The sequence below is a fragment of the Terrapene carolina genome, unplaced genomic scaffold, assembly GCF_002925995.2.
Source record: "Terrapene carolina triunguis isolate 2854851 unplaced genomic scaffold, T_m_triunguis-2.0 Scaffold21, whole genome shotgun sequence".
Taxonomy (NCBI): domain Eukaryota; kingdom Metazoa; phylum Chordata; order Testudines; family Emydidae; genus Terrapene; species Terrapene triunguis.
Genome location: NW_020664372.1, coordinates 42,747,753 through 42,768,988, shown reverse-complemented (window position 1 = coordinate 42,768,988; position 21,236 = coordinate 42,747,753). Strand labels below are relative to the sequence as shown.

General features: G+C 44.2%; 1 protein-coding gene across 1 annotated transcript in view; it reads right to left on the bottom strand.

Annotated features, from left to right (window-relative positions):
- Positions 1-21,236, bottom strand: part of MGAT4A (alpha-1,3-mannosyl-glycoprotein 4-beta-N-acetylglucosaminyltransferase A) — a 140,446-nt gene that overhangs the window by 17,829 nt on the left and 101,381 nt on the right. Inside the window, exons 10-12 of the mRNA XM_029913506.1 lie at positions 15,203-15,333; positions 13,374-13,481; positions 12,757-12,950 (exon numbers count right to left, since the gene is read on the bottom strand). Coding sequence (XP_029769366.1) covers positions 12,757-12,950; positions 13,374-13,481; positions 15,203-15,333 — 433 coding nt within the window. The remainder of the gene's footprint in view (positions 1-12,756; positions 12,951-13,373; positions 13,482-15,202; positions 15,334-21,236) is intronic.

The window sequence follows — 21,236 nt, the reverse complement described above, 5'->3', positions numbered from 1 at the left end:
TACCATAATCAAAGAATGCATACAAAATACAAATAAAGTTATGTATGATAGTTAAGGCTACGTTTTAGTAAGTTAAGGCTACCCCTCTTCCCCCCAGGTAAGCACTGCACCCAATCCCCAGGCCTGAGCCCCCCATACCCAAACTCCTGCTGCTGCGGGGGCCCCAAGACTGCCCCAGCAGCAGCTGGTGCGACTGGCCCAAGGGCTGCCCGAGCTGCTCAGGCGGCTCCCCAGCCAGCCGCACAGGCCGCTGCAGAAGTCACAGAGGTCACGGAATCTGTGACTTCCGTGACCTCCGTGACAAACATGGAGCCTTAATGATAGTATATTCTTGTACTTCAGATTTATAAGAATTTTATTTCTCGTAAAGATAAAATTATTTGACAGCAGATCAAAACTCTATTGCTATTGCACTGGGTACCATTTAGCTAGCTGTCTGCAGTAAGTGTGCCTTCCTCTCGGTGGATAACAAGCACAAGGCCCAAGAGGAGTTGAGCTACAGAACATTTTTCTAGCTGCGAGACCTGACTGATGTGTAGAGAGATGTGCTTTTGGTTCATGAATTACTAAGACATCTAGCCTGGGATTTACTGGTGTCAACCCATGGGAACACTGGAAATATGTATTTTTCTGCTTGAGTCGCATTTTTCTTGTTACTAAAATCACTAACAATAGTGTCTCATCTATCTGCTATTTAAACACAATAGCCTCGGAATCATTCATTAACATTAAAATTCTGGAAAGCACACACACACGTATATTATTCCACACAGAAGTGAAAATTGCTAAATTATTCTCTTAAAAAATAAAAGCTGTAAAAGAATATTTTAGTTACAAATTTAAACATGCAGAAATTTGGAAATTATAAAATAAGTCTGTCAATGAAAAGCAATATTAATTTCTATTTTGTAAATGTAACATCAAGCTACCTCATAAAAATGAAACTGTAAGAAGCTGCTCTATCCCTGACACCTTCTTTGTATGGAGTTTGTGCAAGGGTTAATAACTACCTAATTCTTGTGTCATTTAAAAAACCTCAATCATTTACAATGTCCACCTTGCATAATATAAATTACTTTCTTCTTACTTTGTTTCAATGTACATAGAAGTACAAGATGATTCACATTGCTAGTGTAGAAAAAGTTGTATAAGATATGAAAAATAGTATGTGACCGTGTCATTGCACATGCAATCTTGGTTTTTGTCACTGTATGTCTTGAATGTAATACAGAATTTGGAATTTGATTCCACTGAAAGTAAACTAGATGTAGTATCTAAAAACATACGAGTTGGAGAGAAAAATATAATCTGTTGAAATAAGTACACTTCTACCCCAATGTAACGCTGTCCTCGGGAGCCAAAAAATCTTACCACGTTATAGGTGAAACCGCATTATACCGAACTTGCTTTAATCCGCCGGAGCGCGTAGCCGTGCCCCCCCTGGAGCGCTGCTTTACCGCGTTATATCTGAATTCGTATTATATCGGGGTAGAGGTGTATTAATGAAATCCAACACAATCTGATTGCTGTGAAAAGCTAAGAAAAAGCACTGTGACTCTCATTGGTGTGGTAATTAAAGATAGTAACAACTTCCCTAGGCAGAAATGCATTATTACTGATATTCTAAAAAAAAGCTTCAATCAGGATTATAGCCCATTGTGATGAAACCTTCGAAAATTTTTCTTGAAGCCTAATGTCCTGGGTTTTCTTGAAAATGATAAAAAGGAAGATTTGTACAAATCTTCCATGTCAACACTTTAAACTTCTATTTGTGATTTTAATCTTCCCCTTTCCATACTTAAACTGTTTAATCTCTAACAGCAGTTCTTCATCTCTTCTATTTGCAAAATCATGTGCTGATTGTACCCTGTTTGATCAGCTGTTGATTGCACAAGGCTCATAAATCAGGTCAGGAAATAGAAGTAATCTTTTCTAGCAAAATAAAAACAATGTGTATTTTCTAACATGTTTCAAAAATCTATGCTGGTACAGAGAATTAATTATTGTTTCTCTGAGCTAAAGTTCTGTCTTTAGGCTTCTGCCTTATGTCCTTTCAAATTTTATGTACTTATAAAATGTGCTTATTTTACACTTTTGATGAAGACAAGGCTTTCCTTTCTTCACAGCTGGCTTGTAAAGATACTAAAGAGCTTGATACTGAAGAGGAGCATGAACATCACTTGTTTTATATTCTATATTGAGAAAGGAAATATTTCCCTTAAATTAAAATTCTCTATCAACGGGTGATACTTACTGTGTCATTTAATTTAATTAAACTACAACTTGATTTTTTTAGAGCCTGTTGTATAACTTACAATTGCACTTTAACTTAGTTGGAAAAAGTATTAGTTTTTTTTCCCTGTCTTGTTTTTATGTGCCTAGTGAACTGTTTGGTCTATTTATAAAATCCTGGGGGTGAAAATCTGGCCCCACTGAAGTCAATGAGAGTTTTGCCACTGACTTCAATGGTGCCAGGATTTCCCCCTTAGTGGTTTTTCAGGACTCCAAGTAGCTGCTTTGTTATCATGCTTGTAGTAGTTATTTAGGTTATAGTATGTGTTTTGTCTCTCTATATACAGATTTTTAAACAACTCAGGTTTTAATAATCTTCTCTTACTGATTGATGTTTAAATGATTTTTAAAAATAAAAAAAGGAACATTCTATAGAATATCAGATTACACATATGTTAAAATGTGGTGGTCTTCTTAGAAATCACCATAGCAGGCTTACTGTTATTTTTCATTCTTCTAAAACACCATTTTTTCTCCTTTGAGTGATTGTGCACATATACATATTGCTGTGGGTGACTCACCAGCAGTTTTCTTATGAGTGCTAGGACTTTGGATTATCTGAAGAGAGATTGATTTGCCAAAGCAGGAATCATCCCAGAAAGCTTGAGTAATAGTGTTGTATCTAGAGAAGCTATGTACAGATGAGCATATTGCTGCTTTGCAAATGTCCACTTCAGGAATGTTGTTCAAAAAAGGCTGATAAAGTGGAATGAGCGCTAGCGGAGTGGGCCATTATTATGGTGGAGTATGGACTTTAGCAAGATCGTAGCAAAGCTTGATACAGTCATAGAATCATAGAATATCAGGGTTGGAAGGGACCTCAGGAGGTTATCTAGTCCAACCCCCTGCTCAAAGCAGGACCAATCCCTAACTAAATCATCCCAGCCAGGGCTTTGTCAAGCCTGACCTTAAAAACCTCTAAAGAAGGAGATTCCACCACCTCCCTAGGTAACCCATTCCAGTGCTTCACCACCCTCCTAGTGAAAAAGTTTTTCCTAATATCCAACCTAAACCTCCCCCACTGCAACTTGAGACCATTACTCCTTGTTCTGTCATCAGGTACCACTGAGAACATTCTAGATCCATCCTCTTTGGAACCCCCTTTCAGGTAGTTGAAAGTAGCTATCAAATCCCTATCAAAAATCCAGTGTAAAATACAATGAGCTGGAACAGGTTCCCTTTTGATCCTTTCAGCATAGACTTCAAAGAGTCCGGCAGAGGATTTGAAAGACTTTTTGTGGTCGAGCTAAAATGCCAGAGCCCTCCAAAAATCCAAGGTTTTTTCTTTGGCCTTGTAGCAATGACATTTTGAAAAGAACAGCGGGAGATGAATACTCTCATTAAGGTGCAATGCTGATACTACCTTAGACAAAAACTTGCGGTGTGGCCTAAGATTCTCCTTGCAGAACCAAGTGGTTCAGCTATAGTTACCTCTTCCAGCTATATTGGAGGTGGGTAGGAGTTCACAGACACTTGGGACGGAGTACAGCTCTGCCGAACCCGGCGTCCTCCCTGGTTTGGGAAACAATCGCATAATCTGAGGTAAACGTGTGAACCGAAGACCATGTGGCAGCCCTACAAATATCCTGGATGGGGACATGTGCCAAAAATGCAGCCAATGAGGCTTGTGCCCTAGTTGAGTGTGCCACCCTCACAATTGGCGACGGGGAGACTCCCGCCAGGTTGTAACAGGTATGAATACACGAGGTGATCCAGTTGGAGAGCCGCTGAGTGGAGATCAGCCAACCTCTCATGCATTCGGCCGAGGCGATGAACAGCTGCGAGGACTTCCTGAACGGCTTTGTACATTCCAGGTAAAAAGCCAGAGCCCATCTCACATCCAGCATGTGGAGGTGGCGCTCCTCACCGGCTGCGTGGGATTTGGGACAGAGCACCGGCAGGAAAATGTCCTGACCTATATGGCAGGCAGAGACCACCTTGTGGAGGAATGAAGGATGTGGTCGGAGCTAAACCTTATCCTTATGGAACACTGTGTATGGGGGTCAGAGGTCAGGACCTTGACATTTATATGCAGGGCAAGGTCCTGCGCAGACCACAGACCTTGGGTCTGAACGTTTCCCACATGGGCTCCCTACCCCAGGTCCGATGCGTCGGACACCAGCTCCATGGACGAGGGTCGGCCCCTGAACAGGACCCCGTGGAGCATGTTCCCCTGGGAGACCACCATCGCAGAGAGGCGATCACCGGTTTGGGCACACTGAGGACTTTGTCCATCCTGTCTCTGAACTGGGAGAACACGGAGGCCAACCAGAGCTGGAGGCCAACATCATGAGTCTGGCGTGGCAAACCACATACGTGCACGCTGACATATGACCCAGGAGCTGGAGGCACGCTCTGGCTGTGGTCCCGGGGAACCTTGTGACTGTGCTGATGAACTCCCTTAGGGTTTCGAACCTGTCCAGTGGGAGGGAGGCCCTGGCTGACGTCGCGTCCAGAATTACCCCAATGAACTCTCTGCGCTGCACTAGGACTAACGTGGACTTGGTGTTGTTCACCAACAGGCCCAGAGTGGCACATGTGAACAGGAGGAGTGGCACGTGATCCCGCACCTGCGACCTGGAGCTGCCCTTCACCAGCCAGTCGTCGAGACAGGGGAAGATCTGGACCACTTCCTCCCCCCCCCCCCGACATCTGAGGTAGGCCGCTACCACAGACATACACTTTGTGAATACCCTGGGAGCAGTGGACAGGCCAAACGGGAGGACAACAAATTGGTAGTGCTCCTGCCCAACCGTGAAACGGAGGAAACGCCTGTGGCCCTCAAATATATGAATGTGGAACTAGGCGTCCTGCAGATCGAGGGCAGCGTACCAGTTCCCGGGATCCAGAGAGGGGATGATGGAAGCCAGAGAGACCATGCGAAACTTGCGCTTTACCATGTATTGGTTCAGGCCTTGCAGGTCCAGGATGGGCCTGAGCCCCCCTTTGGCCTTTGGGATAGGGAAGTAGCGGGAGTAGAACCCCTTGTGTCTGAACTCCGCTGGTACCACTGCCACCGCTCCTGGGCCAAGGAGCTGCCTCACCTCCTGTTCGAGCAGGGTCTCGTGAGAGGGGTCCCTGAGGAGGGACGGGGATGGAGGGTGAGTGGGTGAGGTAGAGGTAAATGGGAGGGTGTAGCCCTGGAAGATGGTGTTGAGGACCCATCAGTCCGAGGTCAGCTGCGACCACTCCAGGAGAAAAGCACACAACTGGTTGGAGAAGGGAAGCTTTATTGGATCCCTGGTATGAACTGATAAGTCGCCCCCGGGCATCCCGCCAAAACTGACGCTTTCCTGCTTGTTTGCCCTTGGAGGGCCCAGGTTGGAGTGCAGACTGGGATTGCTGCTGCGGACATTTTTTATAGTCCCTTGACTTTTTATAAGGGGGCTCATATTTAGAGTGGGTGGCCTGGGTGGGAGCCTGCTGCGGTTTAAACTTGATCCTGGCCGGGGCCGGGACATAGAGGCCAAGGGTCTTTAGAGTTGTGCAGGAATCTTTCAGGTCGTGCAATTTCACATCCATCTGTTCTGCAAACAGGGCCTTGCCATCGAAGGAAGGTCCTGTAAGGAGTTCTGCACCTCACTGGACAACCCAGACAGCAGGAGTCATAACGCCTTTCTCATGGACACCCCGGAGGCCACAGACCTAGCAGCCGTATCTGTGGCATCCGAGGCTGCCTGGCGGCAGCCGTACCCTCCTCCACCAAAGCCTTGAACTCTTTTTTTTTTTTTTTTTTGTCATCCTCTTGGAGGGAGTCCTTGAATTTGGGCAGAGAGCCCCACAAATTGAACTCGTATCTCCCCAGCAGGGCTTGGTGGCTCGCCACCATCAGTTGGAAACTCGAGGACAAATAAACCTCTCTACTGAATAGATCTAGTCTCCTCGAGTCCTTATTCTTAAGAGTAGGGGTTGGTTGGCCTCGCTTCTCCCTGTGGTTGACCGACTCAACCACTAGGGAGTTGGGGGCAGGGTGGGTGTACAGGTATTCATGCCCCTTGGCAGGCACGAAGTACTTCCGTTCTGCCCTCTTAGAGATGCGGGGCAAGGAAGCCAGGGTTTGCCACAAGGCGTTTGAAATCTTTGCCACCCCTTCATGGAGTGGGAGAGCCACCCTGCCCGGTGCCGAAGCCAAGAGAACATTGAAGAGGGAGTCCAAGGGTTCCTCCACCTCCTCGGCTTGAAGGTTGAGGCTTGATGCCACCCTTTTCAACAGTTCCTGATGGGCTTTAGAGTCCTCCTGCGGGACAGGTGGAGGAGGGGCTGTGATTGTCTCATTCGGGGAGGATGAGGATAGGGGTGCGGTACTCTGCATCCCCACCAGTGCCGCAGGTCCCACCACTTGGTCCCACTCCGCGTGCAGAACCGGGGATGAACGCTCCACTGACTCTTTCTTGGGAGGTTGACAAAGGGAGGCCAACGGTCTCTCTGAGGCTCCAGCCACCAAGAGAGCCACAACCGGGGGCTGCATTGGGGGCCACGGGGCCCATTGGTACCATGGTGCCAGCCAAGGAGCCCGGTGCCACTGCACCTGCTATGGCACCGGCGGAGCAGGCTGTTCAGCCTGACTAGCCTGGCCCATTGACTGACGACTGTGAAGGGAGGCCGGGCTGGCATACGATCTGCTGCTATCCCGGGACCGGGATGAGCGGTGGCGGCGGGAATGGTGCCGACCACGAGACCGTGATCCCGGTACGGAGGAGCGGGAGTACCGCTGGTAGCAGCTGCTCCACAACCGGCTCCAACAGGCAGATCCGTGACGGCGAGGTGCCGGTGATCGATGCCTGGGACCGCGGGAGCGGTGTCGTGGCGAGGACCTCGAGCGAGATGAAGAATGGGAACGGCATCGATGTCCATACCGCGAAGGGCTACGGTAGCCTCTCGGAGACAAAGACCTCCAGTGCCGTCTGTCCCGGTCTTGACAGGGCACGCTCTCCTTGCGAAGTCTATGGTCCCTCGAGGTGGAGCGGTGCCTGGAACCCCTGCCAGTCAGTACCCAGCCAGACAACCTGGTGGGGGTCAACAGGGAGCAGCGTGCATGGCACATGGGGCAGTTGCTGAGCAGGGAATGGCATCGGGAACCTTCCCTAGACCGTGAACGATATTGTCCAGGCGGCGACTGCGGGGCTCTGAGCAGTGGCTTGCCTCTGGACCGGGGAGCCAACAGCTGCAGTGTCCCTGGTACCGGCAGAGACAAAGTCTCGGGCCGCTTGCAGGATCTCCGGCGTGGAGGGCACCCAAACGTCTGGGGAGGTAGTCTCAGAATGGGCTGGGCTACTCTGCTCAACTTGAGCAGGGAGCGGTGCCAGCTGGTGGAAGGCACCGAAGGGTCACCGCGCACCGATGCTGCGGTGCTTGGTGCCGACTCGGAGCAGCGCAACAGTGTCGGGGTCAGGGCTGACTCCATCAAAATGGCTCGGAGCTGAATGTCCCGTTCCTTCTTGGTCCGAGGTTTGAAGGATCTGCAAATCTTGCAGCAATCGCTGAGATGGGTTTCCCCCAGACAGTGTAAACAGTCTGCATGCAGATCACTCACAGGCATCGGCCGCTTGCAAGTGTCGCACGACTTAAAGCCCGGGGCATGCCCCGACCCAGGTGCACTAAACTAACTCTAAACCAGGGGTCGGCAACCTCTGGCACGCGGCTCATCAGGGTAAGCACCCTGGCGGGCCGGGCCAGTTTGTTTACCTGCCACGTCCGCAGGTTTGGCCGATCGCGGCTCCCACTGGCCGCGGTTCGCCGCTCCAGGCCAATGGGGGCTGCGGGAAGTGGCGCGGGCTGATGGATGTGCTGACCGCGGCCAGTAGGAGCCGCGATCGGCTGAACCTGTGGACGCGGCAGGTAAACAAACTGGCCCGGCCCGCCAGGGTGCTTATCCTGGAGAGCCGCATGCCAGAGGTTGCCGACCCCTGCTCTAAACTAAACTACTTCTAACTTCAGGTACTACTAACTATGAATTAACAGAGTCCAAAAGGGAAGCTACAGCAAAGCTGGAGCAGAGCAGTTCCGATGCACCTTCACTGGCAACAAGAAGGAACTGATGGTGGGGGGAGCGCGCTGCGCCCCTTATACTGCGCCATAGTGGCACCACTCCAGGAGTTGCTAGGGGCACTCCCCTAGAGGTACTGCTAGGGGAAAAGCTTCCGGCACCAGTGCACGTGGTGAGCATGCACACCTATTGTGGAATGCACATGCGCAATCACTTGAAGAAGAAAAGGGGTATCTATATTCTCTTACAAAGTGTTAGAGCCTAAAGAAAGGAAATGTATCTTTGACACAACAATTACAGTGATAGAATTGTCAAGCGTTTAAAGCTACTTTTAAATGTGACTGTCATTTTTAGTTCAAAAAAGTGCATTTGGACAACAAGTAGCATATATCAAAATAGCCAAAGTGGACTTCAATAGCCTAGTAACAACTTAAAGTGACTGCATCATTTTGTAATCTTAAAAGTGTGATCTATTTTGAGGGTCTTAACATCCAGAATTAATGATGGATTTATTTCTGCAAACAATCCACAAAATGTTGATGTCCAATTTCCTATCAAGAATAAAACTAGTGAATTCACAGTACAGCACTGAAATAGAGAGATGTGTGAAGAAGCACATCAGAGATTGCAAAGATGACAGTGGGATTCTAGCTTACTATATAGGGGGTTCAGTGCTCTGGATGAGGAACTTCAGTTGTAAGAACTGTTATCGAAATGGAAAACTAGTTTCAGAGTCTTGTTCAGTTCACTCCATCCCTGTTGTAGTATGGTTGGCTTAGGACAAGAAACATCCACTGAACTGCTGAAGTTATGAAGAGATAAAATAAACAGTTGGGTTTCTGTGTGTTCAGTTATGCTCTTACATTTTCTTATGCTTTATCCTTGCTAAAGAACAATTTTTCTGATTCTCAGAAGTATGGAGTTTTAAAGAAAGGGATCAAAAGTTTATAGCTAACCAAACAAATTACTACAGAAACGGTAAATTCAGCATAGTAAAATGTTTTATGTGGAAAAATACATTATGGGAACAAGTAATTGCTGTGTTATGCTGTTACAGAAGCACCATTCATTTGGTCAGATTTGTAGTCATTATTTCCATTAGAAAGCTCATATATCAGGATTTTACTAACATAGCTAGCTACTAACCAGTAACTCTGGGGTGGAGCTTGGCAGACAAGGTTTCATTCAGGTTCAGAAGGCTTTTTTCATTGGTTTCAAGAATCACAGACAAAGAGAAGACATGCATACTAAAGGTCATCAAGTTCCCTCCCCACACAAATCCAGATTGTTCCCAAAAGTATACTTTCTAGTGTTTATCTAGTTTAGTTTTATTCCACATCCTACTACATCTCACCATCAGGAAGGTTTTCCTGATATTCAGCCTAAGTTTTCCCTTTCTTAATTCAACCCATTACTCCCAGTTATAACCTTTTGTGTACTTCAGTAAATCATTCCTCTCCCTCATTGGTGTTTAGAGCCATGATACATCTGCAAACTTATTTCTCCACCTACTTGTCACTTGACTTTAAAGGCAGCAGATTTAGGCCAATACTGAGTGCTTTTGAAAATCCCACCACTTAAGTGCATCATATCCCTGACAATTCTTAACAGTAGTAACTCTCCCAAATCTTCTGACAATTCAAGAAAGGTAAAAACTGATAAGTGTGGACTTTGGGTAATGATATAAGAGCCCAAATAACATTTCAATATTTATTAGAAATTGAGAAAATGGCCTCACGTCAGATGAAAAACTACTTAGACTTAAAATGTTATACCAGTCCCGTCAGTGAACTTCCTTTGAGAAAGCAGGAGAATCCGAGATGTTCACTTTCTTCAGAAAGTGAATTATCTTCATTGAATAGAGATTATTAAAGTAATGTAATCCTCATCTCTTTTGAATGTTACTAGCACCCGAGACATGGCAGTACTGAGAATAGGCTTATATTAGCAATTTGGCCAATTACAAAAGAATGGACACATTCTCCCTTTCTTTGCACAAATGACTGGCACTTTCTCTCCCTCAACCAGTGATGAGCTGCTAAAATCTTAACAACCGGTTCCCTATAAAAAGTTCTGATTTAAGGGATGTGCCACAGTATGTATTTTTTGTACCAACAGAGTTACCATATGTCCGTATTTTCCTGGGAGCAATTTAAAAAATTCCGCCCGGACGGCGATTTAAGAACCAAAAAGCCTGACATCTCCAGGAAAATACGGATGTATGTTAACCCTACCTAAAGTTCTTTTTTAAAAAGATGGGTCTGAACTAGAAATGAGCTCCGTTTCACATGTGTGGGTCCCCGCTACTCCCTGGGGGTGTGCTAGGGTGACCAGATGTCCCGATTTTATAGGGACAGTCTCGATTTTTGGGTCTTTTTCTTATATAGGCTCCTATTAGCCCCCACCCCCTCTCCCGATTTTTCACACTTGCTGTCTGGTCACCCTAGGGTGTGCATCTGTGTGGGTCCCAGCTGCTCCCTGCCCCACTCATTGAAGCAGGAGTGCAGGGTTACTGCCCTGGGAACTGCAGGGCACCAGTGGACGTGGGGCTGGCTGCAGACAGGGGCGGGGGCCAGGGCTAGCTGGAGGCAGGGGGTGCGACATGGGCTGGCTGCGGGCAGGGGGGTGTAGCAGGGGCTGGCTGCGGGCAGGGGGTGGCTGCGGGCAGCGTGGTGGGTACTCACACGGGGAGAGCAGCTGGGAGCAGAAGGACGCAGGCCAAGCCCAGCAGAGCAGCCAGGGACCCACCAGGGGCCAGAGGTCCGAGGAGCAGCAGCAGCAACAGGGCCAGGAGGCAGCCCATATGGCTCCCTCAGCGCAGCGCCCCCCGGCGGCCGGGAGGAGGAATTACACTCTTCCCGGCCGGAGCCCATCAAAGCTTCCCTTGCAGGGAAGCCAGTTAACAAGCGGTTCTAAAACCACTTCAAAATTTAACAACCGGTTCGTGCGAATTGGTGCGAACCGGCTCCAGCTCACCACTGCCCTCAACACGATAAACTGAGGTGACACTCTTCAGCAAATATATTGTGTAAGTCATGTCCATTTTTGAGGCACAAAGTTTACTTATGACATTTCCTAGCAAGTTTAGAGCATTTGTCAAAACTGCCAGGTTGCTTCTGACACATCCTAATAAAACAAGCATCTAACCAAAATAAAAATTAACTAGTTCCACCCCCTTTCCCTGAAATTCACATCTACAAAAGTATGCACTTTTTTTTTCAAAAATTGATAAGTAAAAACACAAACAATATTGTTCATTTCAATGTAACTTTGAAACAGAAACTTTGAAGTTGATCAAAAACCTACCACTGAATGTACACTCTCCAGCTGAAAGGTGTCTATTTCATATTATTGCCAGAGGTAAAAGGTATTGACTTTTATATGATAAGGTGGGGTGTATGTACCCCCTTTAAGGTACATTCCATGCAGGCCTAACAACTACACTGGAAGAAAAGACTTTTATAAGCAACTGAAGAGTACTGTAATTTTTAATTCTTTCACCTCTCAAGTGATCTGCATTTCACTGGTCAGAATCATTGGAGCAAAAATTACAATGTGGGGAAAATACTAAACTCAATGAATCTGAGATCTTCAAGATCGGTTAAGGTGATGACTCAGTCTTCAGCTTGCTGCCAATCCATGGAAGAAGTTGACCAACTGGGTTCACTTCAAGAAGGCAGAAAGAGCAGCTTGACAGCCTGAGATATCCTCCACAAGGAAAGTATCTAGTGAGATTACTCCAATAGTAGTTGTTACCACTGCAAGGCACTGGGTCTGCAGAAGTGGGGCAGCAGAAAGGCACAATGTGCATGAAAGGAGAATATAAGGGGAATATAAAGATACTTTAAACAAAAAATTTCTTTCTGAAGTCTTGGGCTAGTGTACAAGGGGAAAAGAAAATAAGCAAACAAAAGAGACTCCAACATAACTAAAAGAGAGGACATTGGCAACTTAGAAAAACTAAAATTACTCTGTTAAAAAATAAAAGCAAAAGTAGTATTTCCTTGCCTTAGCTGGCCTAAAGGTTAATAAATAGAAGACGTCACTTTCACTCCTCTGTGTGACTGTAGCAAATCATAAATTCAAGCACAGATGCAGATAAAAAACCCACACACATCAAGTTCGAGTAAGATAAAGGGCTTGAAAAAAAGTCACCTTCAACCGACTGGAACAGACTCAATTTGGCAGTCTTTTTAACTGCTGGCAGGGTACTGGCTGTGGTGTTATACTTCTGGAGAAGGTTACAAAAATAGATTTTGTAGCAAAATACTCTAAATAAAATACAGAGTCAACTACAACGAACAAAGTTGATTGAAGCACATTTTAAACTGAACTGCAAAGTATCCATTTCATTTGATACCTTGTATGAAATTACTTTTTCATTATGTTTAATTTATTATTTCCTCAATTCTATCCTCAAGCATACTTGCTCAGCAAGCATCTTTAGCTGTGAGACCAAAAGACAAGTGATTACTAACCTTTCTACATTGACTGGTTTGTCAAATTTAAATAGGATATAATCCCCAGCAATGGGTGTAACAGCCCAGAAAAAATCCTCTCCCATATAGGTTTTTTCCAGTGTATGTCCTTGGTAGACTTTTAAAGATGTAGAAACTTCCGCGGGTGGATTCACATGAATTTTATGTAATAATGGTTTCAGGAAGTCTTTATCCTAGTTGAAAGGAAGATAAACATGCTATCAAGCTGGTCAGGCAGTCTCTTTTCCTTAGTGGCTAATTTTGCTAGTACTTAAAAGCAAATGGAAAACAAAGGGCAACTAATGTATTATCCATTTTTTCCATTGTACATCTCAAACCCTGTATTGATTAATTAAAAGGTCACAGTATTACAGATAAAAGGTTAGAGATTTAAAACGAGAGACTATATGCAGAAGTTGTATAAAAATATATGAGTTGAGCTGGACATTCTTCTATTTTATGGTAGCAAGCTTTAATCAGGCTTAATTCCAACTAGAGTATAATATATTATACTTGAAAATGCTAAACTATAGCAAAAAGTTAATTTTCTCATCTGATGAAAAATCACTTATCAATCCTGTTTGATCTGGAAGGGCAGGGAAGTTTTAGCTACTAACCGTGAGTTTCTGGATCTTTCCTGCTAGGGAGGAGTGCAGTCCAACATGTTGGAAAAGGGAAGGCCTGAAGCGTATTCGTAGATTAGATTTCTGTCTGTCACAATGTTTCTTAAAATAAAATCAAGAAAACTTCACATTAGCAAAGATAATAAAGAAAGATCAGTGAGTTTTTATTGAAATTGTATGATAATCTATGATTCATGAACCAAAACAAATTACAAGAAACCGGAACTATATACTTCATTCCTGATGCTATCTTCTTTCATTGCCTAAGAGCACCATTGGGCTATTAATTCTGGTTAAAATTTACTCCTCTCCTCCTCCTGCAAAAAGCCTGAGTAAATGGGCTCTGTACAGAGGAACTACATGAGAAATTATCTACCAATCAGTAGGTGGGTGCAGGGCAGCCTGTAACCCTACCACAACTACTTCTCCAGTCAAACAGGTAATTTCTGTACAGCCTCCATATGATGATATGTGACCAGTAAGTCTGTATAGTCTCAGACAAAATGCTCTCCTCTCTCCCCTTTACACCCTGTGACAATACTAATGGAGCTCTCCTGTTGATCCACCCTATCTAGCTGGTATTGGACCTGGCATAAAGCTGCTGAGTAAATTCTGCTCACTCATTGTTGCAAGTGGGGCTTGTTAACGCTACAGGGATATAAGGAAGGTCGAATTAATGGCATCTGCAGGAAACCTTAGAAACATCAAACTTGGGCAGAAAACTCAGGTTGAGATTTATGTTGTTTAATTCTTGTTTCTAGTACCAGTAAATCCAATTCTCAAGTATAGTATAAATCTGGACTATACTCTGACTACAAGTATTCTGTTCAGAGCAATCTGCTCACATGCCCCATATTCTCCATCTATACTGGTCTACGTGCCAACTGTGCCATGCACATAGACCCTTTTATATAATCTCTCAACAGCTGCCCTGCCCATGCAGCAGAACTGAAGTGGTTCAGCTACACTTGGCCCCTTCACTGATGTGTGAATTTTACCCCTAGAGTTTTCATACACAAAAACCTCAGCCAAAAAAAGCAGTGTGTAAAGTTAACATGGAAACACTCTGCAGGCAAACACACAAGCAGAATAGCACCCCAGAGATAAAGCTTTTGTACCCCATATTGTAGCCATCATTCTTTTGGTTAATGAGACTTGGATGAGATTTTTAATGGAACTAGTCAATACTGCTTCTTCACTGGACACAGAGCTTTCTGTGTGGCTACATAAGACACTCCCTATAGGGCTACAAGAACTACCTCCACAGGGATGTGGTAGTCTGAAGATGAAGAAACCCTGGGTGAAATCCTGGCCTACTGAAGTCAATGGAAAAACTTTCATTGACTTCAAAAGGACCAGGAATTTACTCGGAGACTGTATATTCAATGAAGGACTCCTTCACTGAAGTATTGAGCACTACCATTAAGCTACAGGGATGAACCTTTATAATTATTTTCAAAAATTAAAGTGGACTCAAATAATTTTGCTGCAGAATGTTAAATATAGCTAGTGCAACTGCTAGTTATCTTAGGACTTCTAGGCACAAAAAATGCTGACCTCTGTTTTCCCCCAAAAATGCATTTCTAAGCCTCCCAAATCTGAAACATTAAGAAATCTAAGAAAGCCATTTTTCTGATCTCTGAGGTCTCCAAAACTTTCTCTCAGATTCAGATCTAACCATAGACTGAGATTTGTATTGGGATATGAAGGAACCAGGAAAAGAATCAGCACATCACATACTACTACTTAGATTCACAGAAAATAAAGCTTTTTTTTTTATCAAGAAGCGACATTAAAAACTACATAATAAAAATTGAACTTACTGCATCTTTTTCAGGGTTGCAGACTTTCACCCAGAGTATATGATCTAAGAGCCAATCAATAGGTTTCTCCTTATAAAACATAAATATGAACTCTACAATAAGAGTGATATCTGGAGATTGGAACATTTTACCTGTAAAGATATTATTCTAAATTAATAATAGTTATTCTGAAACCACTCTTTTGAGATCACAAGCCTAGAGACCATATTGTTTGTGCTAAGGCAAGTTGTATTACCATCTCACAATTGGAAATCCCAGCTGATATCACAAATTTCAACAAGTTGAGCAAAACTGTATAAACAGGAAAACTTCACAAAACAGCTATTTACAATATTACAACTCCCAACATCATTAAAATACTCAACTTGCATAATAAAACACAAATCAATATAAATACGGAATTTTTCAACAATTCCAAGAACAGAGAACTTTAGAATACAAAAGTCAAACTTAAAATAGGACCAGATTTCTGTAAACAATTAGCAATACAACACTGAAGATTATTTCTCCATATTAAAAATATTAATTTTGTGTTTATATAGAGAAGAGGGCAAATGAGAGTGTGGGATTCAAAAAAGGTATACAGTGGAAAATTTACTATTACCTATTATGACCTTCTATTAGTTTATTAGTCCATTAGAGTCTCAGTATATTTTAACTCTATTGTAAATTACACTATTCTGACTGCATAGTATTTTGTTGGGTCAGTATTAATGTAAAAGATACAATTCAAGAGGGAAAACTTTGTTTTCATTCTTCTCTGAATTACAGATATTTAAATCATTCATTTAAAATCTTTAGTAAAAGCGTCGTGTTAAACGCAGTTAATTACAGCCACAGATCAGAATGTTATAAAATTAGTTTTGGAATCTCCAAAAACTTTTAAACTATTTTTATGCTTATATTCTGCAAATTATTGAAGTTCTTTGGCTAATATTAAAACGGATCCATTGACCAAATCTGTCTGGCAGCTGGTGTTATTAGAGTCCAAACTCATCCAAAGTTCACTTTTTGTTCTCAATATTTTAATTGGAAAAAATTTAAAAACTTGAGTGAGCTTCTCGCCCCTGCTCCACGGCCCATTCATAGGGGGTTCTAAAAACCTCTACAACCAGCCATGGGAGGATTCCCCCAGCATAGAACTATGGAATGCAGTTGTAAGGCTGCCTTCAGACAGAGGACTCTCTTGCAAGCCCTGGCATAGGGGATGTCCAGGACAGGGCTGCAGCAGTTCGCATGGCAGAGATTCTGAGCACCCGCTGCAGGTCACAGGCAGCTGGAGACAGACCGCCATAGTTTAGACAGGTCCCTAGAGCTGCCTATGATATACCATGGACTACCCAGCAGCCCAGAATTGAGAGGGCATCCCCGTACCTCAAAACTGATGACTCTGTGCTGTGCCTCTTAGAGGTGAAGCACAGAATTCCACCCTTTATAATTTATTTAGTTTAAGTGGCAACACTTAAAGACTACATATTCAGCACAGCATACAAAGAATGCAACTTCTGTTATGGTGTATGGACGGTAGAATTCTACTATTTTTTGGCTGTCAGTCAAAACCCCTTATCAACAAGGATGAATTTGTCACCTCTGTGTATAAACAATTTGTTTTCTATCGCACTTTAAAAAAAAAAACAGATTAGATGTATGCATAAATAAGATTTATAGCCAAGACAAATTTTAACAAAAACAAAATACCATTTTTATAAATGAACTTGTAAGCTAGCTAAGGCTTTCAACAGAGTATGGCTAAAGCCACATCTCTATTAACATTTCAATTATTATTTTTTTAAGTTAAATCGATAGGGACAAAGTGATATAACAGGTCAATATGCTAGACTTTTGCCTTTGGAAATCTGGATATAAATCTCATCCCAAGTCATAAATAATGATTTATTTGGCTGCCCCTACATCTTTTGTTATCAAAATTGTACAACTTGTCTTATGTGTCCACATAAAGAACCAGAAATGGAATAGCAGAGATAAGGCAAATCAAGAATAACGATAACTGTGAAGAATTTTGCACTATGGATGATTACACTATCTCTACAGGTCTCTAGACAATGCTATTAATCACACACTTTAATGAATACTAAATTCACTCAACTTATTCTATTTTTAAGTAGTTAAATTGGGAGCATTAGACTCCTGATTTAACTCTCTCAATAAAAAACATTGTTAAGATGTGGTGAAGTCATGGGTAAATCCTGCTGAAAGCCTACTGGCAATAACATCTGAATGAAATGGTTACAGAATGGAGTAAGCAGTAAATATAATACACAGGAGAGCAAGAGATAAAAAGGAGAGAGAGCAGCTGGAGACAATTAATTAATTTAGTTTTAAAAGTAATTATTTTCAGAATCCATAAAAAAAAAAGCCAACAAACAGGCAATCTGGCATAACTCAACTTCTAATCTTTGAGTTCCAATCAGTTTTACTCATGATTTAACCAGAAACTCTATGAAATAAGCAACTTGTAATAAATAATGCTTATTTATTATTCCCCAACGGTAGGGGTCATGTGTCCCTTTTACAGATGATCTGTAAATATACTTTAAAAAGTAACTCATAGGTAAGGCTGAAACTCTGTCATGAAGGTCACGGATTCACTCTGCAGCAACTAGTGCTGGCTTAGGGGCTGCCCGAGCCAGGAAGCCCCTGGACCAGCAGCAGCAGTTTGGGTGTGTGGGAGGGGGCTCAGGGCTAGGGGCATGAGGTTGGGGGCAGAGGCGCTGGAACAATTTGTATAGTGGGGGTGCTGAGAGCCATTGAATCAAACTGTAAACCCTGTATATAATGGAAACCACTTCAAACCTGGGGGTCCTGCAGTACCCCCCAACATCCTAGTTTCAGCACCTCTGGTTGGGGGGCACGGGGTGACTCTTACCCTGGGGCAGGGGGCTCCCCGGCTCCCACTGGCATGGCCCTGCAGTTCCTAGGTGGAGGGGTCAGGGGGATTCCGCGCTTTGCCCGTGCTGGCAGCCCCCGCAACTCCCATTGGCTGTAGTTCCCGGGCAATGGGAGCTGCGCAGCCGGTGCTTGTGGAGGGATCTGCGCTGAGCCCCCTGGCCCCTCTGCCGCTTAGGAGGTGCAAGGACCCGCGGAGCTGGGTAGGGAGTCCCTGCCAGCCCCGCCAACCCTCCCTCTCAGCACCAGCAGGGGTCCTGGGCTGTGCGCCGCCACCCAGACCCGCCTCCAGCACCAGCGGTGGTCCCGGGTCACTGCCCGCCCCCTCCCCCAGCACCAGCAGGGTCCCAGGCCACCTCCCCCAGCACCCTCAGTGCCCCTGGACCGCCCCCCACAGAGCACCTGCAACCCCCCACCCAAGTTTTAGTTAGGGGTATATAGTAAAAGTCATGGACAGGTCCCGGGCCATGAATTTTTGTTTACTGCCTGTGACCTGTCCATGACTTTTACTAAAAATACCCATGACTAAAATATAGCCTTATTCATAGGTAGAGCCCTGCAAATCTGCAGATATCCGTTTTATAGCCATGGACCATGTTTGCGGATAGTGGATGGATGCAGATCCAAATTTTATATCTAGAGTCCTGTAAATCTGTGGCTATCTGCTTTATATCCATGGACCATGTTTGAGATCTGATACAGATATACACTTTTTATCCACGTAGGGCTCTACTCATAGGGTTATATGTTGCATGTCCCAAATTGCAAGTGTAAACTAAAGATTCAGCACATGGTAGATTTTAAATATTTTGCCTTTTCAGTCTTACAAAACTGCAGACTGCAAGCTCCTGCATGCCAGAAGACATTCCAGCTTGTACTATGCTAATTAAGAAAATCTATAATTAATTTTACATTACTTGTAAAACCACAGAATTTCATACGAAAATCTACATTAAGAGAATGGTTAGATTGTGAAGCAAATTCCAAAACCCAAGTTAAATTCATAATTAAGGTTTATCTGCTCAATCCAGAAATTGAGAACCATGGCATTCTAGGTTCCAGGCCAGTCACTTGAGCTAAAGTTTGGGCAGTCACAGAGAGTTACAAGGTGTACAGAAAACGCCTTAGCAGGAGTAACAGAGCTGCTTGGAGGATAGAAGAACTCAAGTAAATGAACTCTTAGCTCTCCACTCGAGGCTGGTCCTTTTCCTCTTCTCACCCCTGTCCCTTTTGGCGCCATGAAAATAATAGGAGGTATTTCAGCTCGAAGTAACCTTAACTGTATGACTCAAGATGAAGAGAGACATTTGTTCTTGCCTAGCTTAAGAACTGAAAAATTTTCTCCTCATTTGAGGCAGTTCCTGTCTCCACACTGCTTTTGTTGTTTGGGCCTACCACCTCATTGTCAAATGTACGGATCACCATCTCCTCCCATTTTGGTTTGGGGGAAAGTTGCTGACTGATGTTTTCAACCCAGTGGACACCCATTCTACTTACTATACAGCCCTATTAACAAGGCAGTCCCTAGCCATTTTGGTGCCCTACGCGCACCCCCCCCCCCGTGGGGGGGCTGTGTGGGGTCCCAGGCCTCCGTGTGTGTGTGGGAAACCGCCCTCTGGCCCCAGCCCGCTCTGTTCCCCTGGCTCCCAGGCTTGGGGGGAAGGAGGGGAACCGCCCCCTAGCACTCACCAGCGGCGGGCCAAGGCAGGGAGCCAGGGGAGTGGAGCAGGCTGGGGCTGGGTTGCTCCACTTACCACATGGTGAGTGCAGGCCCAACCCCTGCAGCAGACCTCCAGGGAGTGGGGGTGGGGCTGGGGTGGAGCAGGGGCAGGAAGAGGCGGGGTGGGGTCAGAGCAGGGGCGGGGGCCATGGGGAAGAGGCGGAGCAGGGACTGGAGCAGCACGCAGCTGCGCAGGGCACCAGGAAATGTGGTGCCCCAAATTTCCTGGTGCCCTACGCAGCTGCGTACTTTGCGTATGGGTAGAGACGGCCCTGCCTGTTAAGGGTCATATCTCCCCCACTTCCTGGGCATGAGAGGAACATATTAAAAACACATTTGATACTAAGCTGACTTCAGGGGAATGCAGGTTCTTTAAATATTGACAAAATTCTGAAATCAAGAGTCTAATTTTACATTCACTGTTTCCCACCACCTTAATACAATGAACTGAGACACAACTTCCTTTGCAAACAAATATGTGGGTAGAGATCTGGGTCTTTAATTGAAACGTTGGAAAAGAATGAAAAAAACCTCAGGGTTACATTCCACTAGCCACGTTTCAGACTCTTCTTCCTGTTCTGGGCTCAACTTATGATCTTTGTATTTGGGATCAGTAACATTGACTAACTAATGGAAAGGTGTCATAGCTTCTTTGAATCAGTTTCAAATTTTGTCACTGTGATTCTAGTTCATTATGGTTAATTAGATCAAACCAGACTGTGATTCTAGTTGTATCAACTTTCAAAGTGTTAAATTCCTTTGAAAGCTCTTTCAGTTGCATTTATGTAAATTTTGTGCCTCTCAGTAAAATCCATTATTGTGTAGGAAACAAAGAACACTAAAATTACTTTCATGACATAGCGGTGGTCAACCTGCTAAGATTCTGGACTCTGCATTTTCTGTCTCAACATTGCTGTCATTATCCTAACCACTGTAAATGACAGGTGGTATTTGTGATTCCATCCCTAGAAAGGGGACAGGCTCTGGAAGGCACATGGTTGCTCCACGTGGAAGCAGGAGGGTAGAATAGAACCTTTCTGCAAAAGAGACTAATTTTTATGGCTGCTGACCCTTGGAAACTTATGAGGTCTCTAATGGCCAAAAGACAAACGTTACTTTGGGCTGGGTGAGTTTTCTTGATTTTGTCCCTTTGCTTCACATACACAATGTTCTTTTAATGTCATTTTTATTTTGCCGACAGATAATTAGAAATAAGACATGTTTAAATTTTGATTTTCCATATTTTTTAAAGTAACTTAATTTTAATTATAAAAGTGTTCACATTTTCCATTGCTTAATTCTGACTCAAACATCCATGGTAACCGCAATTATTGTAGCGTATAGTTACAGCATATAGCCACAAAAGTCAATCCATTTTTATTTCCTGTTCCATTACCAGTATAAAGA